Source organism: Nannospalax galili, unplaced genomic scaffold, assembly GCF_000622305.1.
Source record: "Nannospalax galili isolate Female #2095 unplaced genomic scaffold, S.galili_v1.0 scaffold341, whole genome shotgun sequence".
Lineage (NCBI taxonomy): Eukaryota > Metazoa > Chordata > Mammalia > Rodentia > Spalacidae > Nannospalax > Nannospalax galili.
This window is the reverse complement of record NW_008346082.1, coordinates 283,305-294,776: the sequence shown is the minus strand read 5'-3', so window position 1 is coordinate 294,776 and position 11,472 is coordinate 283,305. Positions and strand designations below refer to the sequence as shown.

The window sequence follows — 11,472 nt, the reverse complement described above, 5'->3', positions numbered from 1 at the left end:
GCCCTGGCCAGTGGATGGAGACAATGGAGTATGGCTTCTTAGGCACAGCTTCCCATCTAGGATGACTGGGTGCAGGGCAGAGGAAGGGGCACGAGGGTAGACTGCTTCAACCTCCTCTGCTCTCACTTTGAGCCAATCAAGCTGGGTAACAGAACTCATTCCCATTGCCCCAGGAGGATCTCTCACCCCCTTACAAAGCCAGGAGGCAGTTGTAGGTAGAATCAGTTTATTGGAGCATGACCTGTTTGGGGTTTATAACCCTGTAGCTCCATAGGTAGCTGGGGGTGGGACAGAGTATCAAAAAGGGATGAGTTGATGCGGCTGTGGGGATTGGCTGGAAGCTGCTGGCAGGCTGGAGCAGCTGGGGCCCTGGCAGGTTCAAAACTGAGGTACAGCAGCGTTAATAATACTCTTGGAGCGTTAATACTCTGGGAAGGGGCAGGCACTTAGGGGCCCTATGGCACAAAGGCACTTGGAGTCAGGGGATGGGGATGTGCAGTGGGACTGGGCAGGGCCAGGCCAGGGGTTTAGTAGGCACTTTGGGGGGCGGGGTGCTAGGGTTGGGGAGGTTGGGCCCAGACAGCCCAGAAGGCTTTGGTAGTGGCAGGCACAGTCTCTGGGCTGGGTCTGCATTAAATAGAAGGAGCTTCCCTAGTGCTCATCTCGAAGCTCTGAAGGCAAAAACTTGTACTGCTGCTGCCGGATCTGGGCCAGCTTCTTCCGAGCCTCCTCTAGCTCCCGTTCTTTCCGAAGCATTTCTTCCTGTGCTGCGATAATCTGAGGGACGAAGTGCCAAGATTTAGCTTAGCAAGTATAGGCACAGAGGCTGTGTACAATAGTGTGGGCGACGCAGCTGTGTTCCCAACTTGTTCCCCTGAGTGGCTCACCTGGGCAATGCCCCCAACCATCTTCTCTTTCACCACCACTGTCTCATTTTCCTGGTCTTCAAAGGCTGCAGCCTTCTGGGCTGCCTTCACCAGGTTATCTGAGGCCCGCTTCACAGCATTGCCAGCAGCCTGCACAAGGAGAAAAGAGCGACACCTCAGAACTCAGGTGTCAGGGCCTAGCCCCGAGTCCCCTGACTCCCCCACGGAAATGTATCTAGGGTGTGATGGTTGGTGTTAACTGTCAAGTTGACACATCTGGAGTCATCTGGGAAGGGAGTCTCAATGAGGGATTGTTTGGACTGGGTCTCAATGAGGGATTGTTTGGATTGGCCTATGGGCATGTCTGTGGGGAATTATCTTCATTACATTAATTGAGGTCAGTTAAGACCTGTCCACTGTGGGTGGCACCATTCCTTGGGTAAGGAATTCTGGATTGGATGAGTGGAGAAAGCCAGCTGAGCACTAGCATCCCTGCATTAATTCACTGCTCCCTGCTCTTGACTAGGTGTAATGGGACTAGCTGTTTCAAGTGCCTCACAATGATGGACTGTAACCTAGAATTGTGAACCAAATAAACCCTTTCCCCCTTACATAGCTTTTGTCAGGGTATTTAATCACAGCAATAGGAAATGAAACTAAGACATTAGGGGTTGACAGTTTAAAGCAGTATAGCCCAAGGCATCATGGGATAGGTCATGGTTCCTCACCTGAAGCCGTTTCATTGCTTCAGAGTCCTGGTCAGCCTTGACTTTGCAGGCCACTAGGAGCTGGGCTGTTGAGGCAGCTACCTGCTTGGCTGAGGAGATAAGCTTCTCCTGGCTAGCATGGCCCTGGACAGCTGCATTGGCTGCCTCACACAGATTGTTGGTAGCTGCAGCCACCATCCGGGCCTAAAGCAGAGAGTTAGATTAAAATATGCCTCTTGCTCTGGTCTTTTTGCTCCTGCCTCCTCAAGCCTCTCAAAGACATAGTGGGGATTGTACACTCACAGCAGAAATGAGGCCCTGGGACCACTGCCCGTCGTCCAGTGCATTGGCTGGAATAGCGCCCACCTGCAGAGGAAGGAAGCGAGAGCCCACTTAGACCTGTGCTCTGGTACTTCAAAGCCTCTTGGCTAAGGATGGGGCAGGACAACAAAACTGCTACCATGTCGCTGTTCTTCAGGTGTTGAAGTACTAACCTTCCCTTGGGCCACCAGTTCCCTCTGGGCAGCTGATGCAGCTTTTACCAGTGCACTGGTGGCTGCTGCAATGGACTTGGCTGCTTCCAGTATCTGCTCCTCAAAGTTCAAGGACTCATCTGCCTCCTTCAAAGAAGAGTCACAGGTTAGAGAGAGAGATATATATACAGCCAGAAAGGGGCCAAAAGTGGGGCTCTTCTGCTACTGGGGGGGGGGGTGTCAGCACTGACCTTGGGTTTGGCCCGGGGCTTCAGCTGCTCTAGCTTTTTGGCTGCAGCTTCAATGGCTGCTGCAGCTCCCAAGAGCTCATTCTCAGCAATGACCGTGGGGTCTTCTGGGTCCACCCATTCTGTTCCTGGTGGGATGCAGGGGGAAGGAGGAGACTAAGGCAGAGCAGGGAGGTCAGAAGCACTGGGGAGTTTGGTTAGTATCAGTGGGCCCTGGCACCTATGAGGACTATAAGCAGAGGCTAGCTTAGAGTCAGGAAGCAGAGATCACACTATGACGAGGCTATCCCTTCCCACCCTGGTCACCCCTTACCCTTCATGGCTTCAGCAGCCTGGATGAGCTCAGTCACTGAGCCAGCCACCCTCTTTGAGTGTCCTGTCAATTGCTGTTTCAGTTCTGGATTTGGTTTCTGTAGGGTCTGGGGGGCAATGGGGGATGGGTACATGAGCCATCAAATCTTGGGTTCCACCCTGACTTTGGAAACAGGGTAGACCATGCTCCCCACCTCAGTCCCTAGAGCACTCCACAGCATAGCCCTCAAACGCATTTCTATTCGAGTACACGCCGTGTGTCATGCTGCACATATGGTTGGGGTGGGGGTGGGGGAGTCACTCACCGGCTGACAAGAAGCAAGGAGAATGATGAAATGAGAAGAGATGGTGAAGGCAGAGAAGGGGGAGGTCAGGTGGGAACAGAGACAAGAGAAGAGGAAGAGGAAGAGATGAGTGGGAGAAGCACAGCCGGAAGAACCATGGGGCCCCTGAGAAAGGGAAATTTGGAAATAACAATGGATTTGGAGAGCTGAGAAAAAAAATGAGAGTTGGGTCTGAGGAAGCAGAAAGTTCACTGTGTACTAGGAACGCTGGGATGAGGAACAATGCTCTCCTTACCAGCAGCACATGGTCCAGCAGTTCCAGGTAGCCATTGGCACATTCCCGGCCATAGTGCAGGGCTCGGAGCCGTACATCAGGGGCCACTTCTGGGTGGAAAGCTGCTTCCTGTCCCCAGAGGAACCAGTTAGCTTTGGAGCTTCAGGTGTCCCAAATCCCTGCAGTTTCACTGTCTATCTACCAGTATCCCTACCTTGCAAGCCCGAAGCATATCTGCAATAGCACGTCGGCTCAGATTGGCTGTGGCAATGACATCTTCCTGTCGACAGGAATTGCCAGCAGCAACAGCCTTAGCTGTTGCCATGGTAATACCCTTGGTCATTCGGATGAAATCTTCTGGGGTAGAGGTCTTGGCAGGTGGCTCTGGAGAACAGAAAACCTGTTGGGAAAGAACAAGAAGAAAGATTTACAGCGACTAGACTGTGATTTGGTGTGCACATATCTATGTGTTCCTTCAATAAGCTCTCTGTGAACGGCTACTGAAGGTCAGGTCCTTTCAGGTGTTCCTACATCACAACTGAGAGAACAGAGAGGGCAGTGGGCCCTGCTTCTGACTGAATTGATGGGAGATTTTATTTGAAATTAAAGTAAAGAGGATACAGCTCTGTAAAAGAGACATGAGAGACGGTCGTGTGAGTTTGGTAATGAGGAAAGAGTGTTCAGGGTAATGTAGGCCAGGTACACATTCAAAGTCTATCACATTCCTGCTCTCTACTCTAATCATGATGCCCAGACTTGTGCTCACCGCTAGTTCCTGTCGTATGTGTTCTGTGGTTGCTTCCAGAGCTCGTGTGCCTTTGGTGGCCTCATCTTCCACAGCCTTCACTGTCTTGAGCAATGATGTCACATTGGTCACCATCACCTGAGGGCAGCAGTGGAGTAGGGGGAGATCATTTAAGAAGCAGGAGCAAGTGCGTTAGCCTCCCTCTTCCTGAGGCTGCTCTTTGTGCCCTCCAACCTTGGCAGAGTTCTTGAGTTGCCACACTGCAGGGTCATCCCCAACTTTGCCAGCTGCAGCCTTCGTTGCACTGATGAGGTCTCCCAGAGCCTTGGCTACATCTTTTACTGCATTGATCAGCACCACCTGTTGTGTGGGAGAGAGGCGACCCTAGCTTGTGAGAGGAAGAAGGGCAACAGGAAGAGGGGCTTTGGACAGAAATAGGGGTGTTGTAAGATACCTGAGTCTCAGGGTCCTCAGCTCCCAAGCTGGCTGCACCGAGCTTGACTACATCAGCGAGGCGGGTAATGGTGGCCACTGAGGACTGGGCAGCTTGTGCCAACTTCTCCTGGCTCCCAGCTGCATTCTGCACTAGGACCTTGGTGTCCTCCACCAGCACCTTTGCTGTCTTCAAAATGCCCTCCCTAGGGAGGTCCCAGCCCAGTCAGCTCTTCCCAGAGTCCCTCCCCTCTAGCCTGATCCAGTTTTTTCCCATATAAGTTAATGACACCATGTCTCTTGTGACCCATTCCCAACCTGTCTGCCTCCCTCTGGCCAGTTCCCTTCTCACCGGTGGTCAGCAAAAGTTTCAGCACCCTCACGGTTAAGTGTGCCAGCAGTAGCAAACATGATGGTGGTGTCAAGGTCAGCAATAATACCAGATACAGCACTGGCTGCTGTAATACAGGCCTGGGTGCCACGATTCCCAGCCTGGAGTGCAGCCAGGACATGGGAGACCTGTAGGCAAAGTTACACACGCCAATGTGAAGGGGAAAGGTCATCCATGCCTGAGAAGGGACAAGAGGAGGGGGCTGGGGTGGTGCACGGAGGGCGAGAAAGACCCGCAGTCCCGTGAGATCAGTACAGTCACCTTCTCTGATACTCTCCGGGCACACTCTATGAGCTCCTTCTTGGTGTAGACATCACTGGGGCTACACTGCAGGGCTCCTGCCTTGGTGACCAGAGCAGCACAGCCATGGCCCAGCTCCTGTACTCGGTGCTTGATGTGGGCACCTATCTATGAATAACAGAGAGAAACAAGTGATTTTATAAGGGTAGACAGGGCACCTCCACTGCACCTGGAGGAGTCATTTAGGATGCAGGAAAGAAAGGGCCGGAGAGATGGTTCAGCAGATAAATGTACTTGTTGCAGAAGTCTGATGACCTGAAATCACTGTGAAAAGGAAAGGACTGACTACTGAAAGTTGTCATCTTTGTCATCTGACCGCCACTTGTGCATTGTGGTATTTGTGCGTGCGCGCATGCGCACACGCACACACACACACACACACACACACACACACACACACACACACACAAAACTAATGATGAAAATTCAAAACAAAACAAAACAAAGCCAAAAAACTGGGGCTAGAAAGATGGCTCAGCAGTTAAGAGCACTTACTGCTCTTCCAGAGGACCTGGGTTCAGTTCTTAGCACCCATGTGGAGGCTAACACCCATCCTTAACTTGAGTTGCAGGGAATCCAACACCCTCTTCTGGCCTCTATGAGCACCAGACATGCACATGGTGCACTTATATACATACATGTAGGGAAAACATTCATACACATAAAATAAAAAAATCAACATCTTAAAAAACCAAAATCAGCCGGGCGTGGTGGTACATGCCTTTAATCCCAGCACTTGGGAGGCAAAGGCAGGTGGAGCTCTGTGCGTTCAAGGCCAGCCTGGTCTACATAGTGAGTTCCAGGTTACCTGGGGCTACAGGGAGACCCTGTCTCAAAAAGACCAAAAAAAAGACTGAAAACAAAACAAAAAACAACAACAAAAAACCTTATATGCATGTACAAAATTCTCAAGAAAGTTTTTATAAAACAAAAATGGGCTGGAGACATGGCTCAGTGGTTAAGAGCACTGACTGTTCTTGCAGAGGACCCGGGTTTGATTCCCAGCACCCACATGGTGGCTACAAACCTTCCTTAACTCCAGTTCCAGGGGAATCCAAAGCCCTCTTCTGACCTCCACGGCATTGCATGACACGGGTGCACTCACATACATGCAGACAATACACTCATACACATAAAATAACAATAATAAAATATTAAAAAAAAAAAACCCACACCAAACATGTATCACAGACCAATGAAATTGTGAGAAAAAGTTCCCAGCACAGACTCTAATGGTTTCATATTCTTTAAGCACGAGGTCACTTCCCACATATGGAAAATAATAGCACAAAGGCACCAACAAGGGTTGGTGAGGACTGTATTAAGCATGGTGGAGAGGAGGGAGAGAAGCACTTTATGCTTGAGTATTTGCACCAGAGGGCCATGGATTATGATTTGGCCTGTCTGGTTTATGGAAGGTTTGGGGATTAGGTGTGTCCTGCTAAGATCCACTTACTCACTTTCTTGGAAAGAAAAGCCAAGGGTTTAGGCAAGGACGAGCATTATGAGTTTGAAACAACGAAGCACTAAGGAGAGAACAGAGGGAACACAGCCTTGTAGCACAACGGAGAAGCAGCTGTAGGCCTGACAAAGGCTGGCAGAGTCAAAAGAAGCAGAACCCAGAAGCCTGTGGAGCCTGAGCTGTTTACTTCATCCTTGTGACTGAGGGCTTTGACCCACTGTGCCTATACACAGCCCTGCTCAATCTTTATGGAGTGGCCTTGAAGGTATGTTACCCTTCACCTAACTGACTAGTGGGAGTATGGGATAGCCCCAGAAGCTAACATGGGAACAAGGAGCCTGCCCTTGGGATAGTCTGTGAGAGGACAGGAAGGTAGAACCACCTCTGTATTTACCTCTTCATTTTCAGCAGCCACAGCTGCAGGCTTGGCTTGCGAGGCCAGTCGGCCATAGTCACTGGTCAACTGGTTAGCGAGAGGGCCCAGCTCTTCAGGGCTGGTGTTTGACTTGGTTACCTAGTGATAACAGAAGGAATGAAGCTCTGAGCAAACTCAGGTCCCTATGGACAGTCCTCTTATGTCTCAAACTTACCATCTCCTGAACAGTGACAGCAATGGCCTTGGCTGTTCGCACCATAGTCGTTTGGTAGTCCACGAACGAACCTTCTGGTTCACCCATTGGTCCTTCATCTAGCTGAGGGAGGAAGATGGGGAAAAGAGAAAGACTTTCAGGGTCACTACAACTGTGCCCAAGGCCCCCGGCCTGTGTCCACAGGTACCCCAAGACTCTAACCTGGTTGATGGCCTGCGTGATAGAGTCCACCATACCACCAACGACTCCGGCAGCACTGGCTGCTTCATTGAGGGTTGTTGTCAGGTCCTCTACAGCCTCCGTCATCATCTGCACGGCTTCCTCCAGGGCTTCCTGGGTGTGTGCTGCTTGCTGTGGGCATGCGAGTGAAAAGAGCTTGCTTGCAGCACCTGCTCCTCTGGCTCTACTAGCTGCAACCCCTCCCATGCCCCCTCACTACCTTAGGGTTACCACCAGCTTCCTTGGCGGTATAGAGCAACTGCAGGGCAGACTCCGCCAATGTTTTAGTCTGGTCCAGAAGTGCCATCTGCTGTGGGTGGCTCAGGGTCTTAGATGCAGCACCCACTGCAGCCAGGGTAAGAGGTTCAAAATACTGGGCCATCTGGGATACCTAAGGCAAGAATTTGGAATGGGGAATCAGGTACTTTCTCAACCTATCCCTCGGGGACCCCTCACATGTCTTCTTAAGTACCTTGTGTCCCAGCTGGGAGGCTTCAGCCCGGGCAGCACTGGCCAGTGGCTCGATGAGATGGGAGATTTCCTGTACTGCAGTGAGCATCTGAGTGTGCAAAGCCTAGGGATGAAGAGGACATCAGCCTTGAGTATAACTACAATAGGACTCTCTGATGCACAGAACCCTATTCTTCCTTCCAACTGTCTGTGTAATACTGGGGACAGAACCCAGGGCTTTGTGAATGGCACACAGCCTCTAAGCTTCCTTCCATATTGAAGTTCCTACCCTGTCCCCATGTTACAGCGCTTTTATGTCTCTGTGAAGACCACTCCCTGCCTCACCTTCCTTGACTCTGGCATCTGCCTTTCTGAATACATTTCCCCTCACCTCTTGAGAGATTCCTTCACGGGGAGCAAGCTGCTGACTGACTGCAGCAAGAGAAGCCTGGTCTAGGTCCCGAAGACAGCTGTTCAGAGCTGCAATGGCCGTCTCGCACTCCAGCTGCCCTGGGGCCTTGTCTCTGCAGAGAAATCACATATTCCACACCAAGAACATCTCTTTAAATAAGGCTAGTCTATCTCATCCTATCTCCCCAAAATCTGGAACAAACATTCTTTAATAGCATGCCACCTCATTCCACCTAACTGTCCAGTCCCTCATCTGTCACAATATTCGTCCCCCAGGCACCTGGGCTTTCCACCCCTCAGTACCTCATGCTTGTAATTAGCTTCTTGATGGAATCTGAGACAGTCCGGGAATGGCCAGCCAGCACTGACCAGCGTGGGGGATCTCTAGGATTGACTGCTAGCGCCCGAGCAGTCTGAATGAGTCCCCCAGCACTCTCTAACATTGTCTTTGCAGAGATCACAATAGGCTCCATGGCAGCCCGGCCCTGGGGAGAGTGGAGGCATGGAGGTAAGTCTCATGACTCATGCCCCAAAAGATGAAGTGATAGTCTGGCCCATCAGTTTTCCCTCACACTGCCTTACTTCAGGGCTGATCTGGGCAGGGATGCTGGAGAACTCAGGGTTGGATGCAAAGGCACTCAGATTGTCCACAGCTTCTAGCAGAGGGGCTGTAGCTGCTCGGCACTGGGCACGGTTCTCTTCTGTAAAGGCCCCATCTAGTGCCTGGAAGTGACAGGGGCCCTCAGAATTCAGCAAGTACGCATAGGAGTAAAGCCCAGGCTACCCTCAGGGGCTCAGAGGATTAGAAAGCTGGTGATGGTCAGTCTGGATAGGAAAGGGCAGGAGAATCTGGCAAAAGACCTCAGAGAATGTCTAGGGGACTCAGGGCAGAGAAGGTAGAATGGGTCAGGGAGCTGCTGGGAATTCAAATACTAGAAACCTTGATGGTCTTGACAAGATTGGCTGTACTGTTGGCCACCTCCTTGGCTGACTGTACAAACTGGCGCTTGGCAGTAGGATTGGCGGTACGGGCAGAAGCCAGGCGGCAGCTGTTACACAGTGCGGAGGTGTGCTTGGCCACAATGGTGGCTGCAGACAGCACCTGAGGAGACAGAGATATGGAAAAGTTGTGACAAGAGCAGGAAGTGTACAAACCTCAAGGGGGAGTCATTTTAGGGTTAGAGATGGAGTGTGATACCCTTGAAAGTCTACATAGAAAAAGTTACTAGAAAAATGGAGACTTGTGAGACAAGGATGCTTAAAGACGAAAGATGGAAAACAGACACATTATACAGATACACTAAAGACCACAGATAGAAGACAGACACAACAAAGGAGGAAAATCAAAACAGGGCGAGTGGGAGAATGAGCTCAGACATCTTTAGAAGTTATGACTTCAGCACTAAATGGAATGGGAGGAGAAGACAAGTTACTCAGAGAAGCTTCCTGTGGAAGGCTGGAGCTGGGTCCCACTCTCTCCTCCCTCACGTGTGCTTCACCTCCCTCTCTTCTCTTAAGGTTTGTTCACCCTCTCTCAACCTTGTCCATGGCCCCCACCCTCTTGCATTACCTGGGCCTGGGTACAGCCAGGCTCCCCTAAACTCTGACAGGCCATCTGAATTGCCTGGTTTGCACGGGCAAACTGTGTGGGCTCCACCAGTCCTTGCTGTCCAGCTTGGCTGTTGGGGTCAGAAACACCAACAAGATATGCCGCCTAAGGAGAAATGAATAGTGGTAGTGGGGGAAGGGAGTGCAATGGTAAGTTTAGAAAACAAAACTTATCTTTCTTTGTAAATAGAGGTACTAACAAGCTATTGTTAACCTATGTAAAACAAAGAAAGTCTCTGTTTTGTTAAACAGGTCCAAACATTTCAGATTAAATAAGAGAAAAAAAATCAGTTGGGTACGGTAGAGCATGCTGGTAATCCCAGTACTCAGGAGGCAGACAGGAAGATAAGGATAGAAGTTTGCCACTCGCCTGGGGTACATGGTGAGATACTATCTAAAAAAAACAATTATTGAACTTCCATTTACATGCATGTGTGTTTGTGCTACATCACAGAATGAAAAGTACAGCACAGTGTAAGTAGCAGTAAAAAATCTCTGAAAGGCACAAGCACGCAGAGGAGGAACAGTGCAAGTTGCAGGCTAGCCTAGTTTACATGGTGGATTTGAAGCCAGCCAGGGGCTATGTAGCAAGACGCTGTCTCAAAAGAAAAAAGAGATAAATAAAAGACATAATTCTAGAACCATGAGGTTAAGCTAATAGTACCACCAAGCTTAAGAGTCTGAAAAGTGGTATGGGATGAGTACAATGTTTATCATTTTTATGATGGGAAGATTATCTGTCTTTTAATTTATTTTTAAATTTTTATGTGTATCAGTGTTTTGCCTATGTATATGTAAGTGCACCATCTGCTTGCAATGCCCATAGAGGCCAGAAGAGGGCACTGGATTCTCCAAAGCCAGAGTTTTGTATAGCTGTTAGCTGCCACCTGGGTGCTGGGAACCAAAGCCCAGGTCCTCTACAAGAGCAGCCAGGGTTTTTAACAGCTGAGTCACCTTTCTCGTCCCTCATCATAATTTTTAATTCCTACTTCAATCAATATAGGATAGCTTTGCTTTTTCTTCTTTATGGTTCTCCAAAAACAGAAGAAATGAAACCAGATGAATTTTAAGAAGTTACGCCACTTAGAACAGGGCACCCAGTATAACAGGGCAAAGGGAAGCAGCAGAATGCTAGGTTTTCAGGAAAAAACAGTTTGAGTGAGCTCTCAAGATAGTTTTTGCTTCTTTTTTTTTTAAAAAAAAACTTATTTTATTTTTAATTATGCATATGTATGTGTCTGTGCACATGAATGCAGATACCCTGAGAGGCCAGAAGAGGGTGTCGGATTCTCTGGAATCTGGAGTTACAAGTAGTGGTGGTGAGCTGCCTGACCTGGGTGCCGAGAGCTGAATTTCTGTTCTCCGCTAGAGCAGCATGTGCTCCTAACTACTGAGTCATCATGCCAGCCCCTTGTTTTATTTTGTTTTTGAAATAGGGTCTGGCCACGTAACCCAGGGTGGCCTTGAACTCTCAATCCTCCTGCTTAAGCCTCCTGAGTCCTAGAATTATGAGCATGCACCAATGGGTCAGACAGGCCAATTTGTTTTAATGACTAGTATAGTAAAGCAAAATACTATCAAAGGTAATGGTAGTAGCTTTATACTTGATAATGAAGAAAATGACAAAGTTACATGGTAACTAGAAAAACTGGAAATTTTGTCCCTGTAACTATTTTGACTAACATGCTATGAGGCCCTGG

At 49.5% G+C, this 11,472-nt stretch overlaps 1 protein-coding gene across 1 annotated transcript in view; it reads right to left on the bottom strand.

Moving 5' to 3' along the window:
• Positions 1-209: 209 nt before the first annotated feature.
• Positions 210-11,472, bottom strand: part of Tln1 (talin 1) — a 33,202-nt gene continuing 21,939 nt past the window's right edge. Inside the window, exons 34-57 of the mRNA XM_008842372.2 lie at positions 9,735-9,878; positions 9,105-9,266; positions 8,747-8,887; positions 8,468-8,649; positions 8,145-8,277; positions 7,776-7,877; positions 7,524-7,694; positions 7,286-7,435; positions 7,085-7,186; positions 6,889-7,008; positions 4,994-5,140; positions 4,694-4,860; positions 4,364-4,547; positions 4,144-4,269; positions 3,931-4,047; positions 3,379-3,564; positions 3,186-3,293; positions 2,608-2,713; positions 2,298-2,422; positions 2,068-2,193; positions 1,877-1,939; positions 1,595-1,777; positions 888-1,016; positions 210-777 (exon numbers count right to left, since the gene is read on the bottom strand). Of these exons, the coding sequence (XP_008840594.1) occupies positions 652-777; positions 888-1,016; positions 1,595-1,777; positions 1,877-1,939; positions 2,068-2,193; positions 2,298-2,422; positions 2,608-2,713; positions 3,186-3,293; positions 3,379-3,564; positions 3,931-4,047; positions 4,144-4,269; positions 4,364-4,547; positions 4,694-4,860; positions 4,994-5,140; positions 6,889-7,008; positions 7,085-7,186; positions 7,286-7,435; positions 7,524-7,694; positions 7,776-7,877; positions 8,145-8,277; positions 8,468-8,649; positions 8,747-8,887; positions 9,105-9,266; positions 9,735-9,878 (3,300 nt within the window). The 3' untranslated portion in view covers positions 210-651. The remainder of the gene's footprint in view (positions 778-887; positions 1,017-1,594; positions 1,778-1,876; positions 1,940-2,067; positions 2,194-2,297; positions 2,423-2,607; positions 2,714-3,185; positions 3,294-3,378; positions 3,565-3,930; positions 4,048-4,143; positions 4,270-4,363; positions 4,548-4,693; positions 4,861-4,993; positions 5,141-6,888; positions 7,009-7,084; positions 7,187-7,285; positions 7,436-7,523; positions 7,695-7,775; positions 7,878-8,144; positions 8,278-8,467; positions 8,650-8,746; positions 8,888-9,104; positions 9,267-9,734; positions 9,879-11,472) is intronic.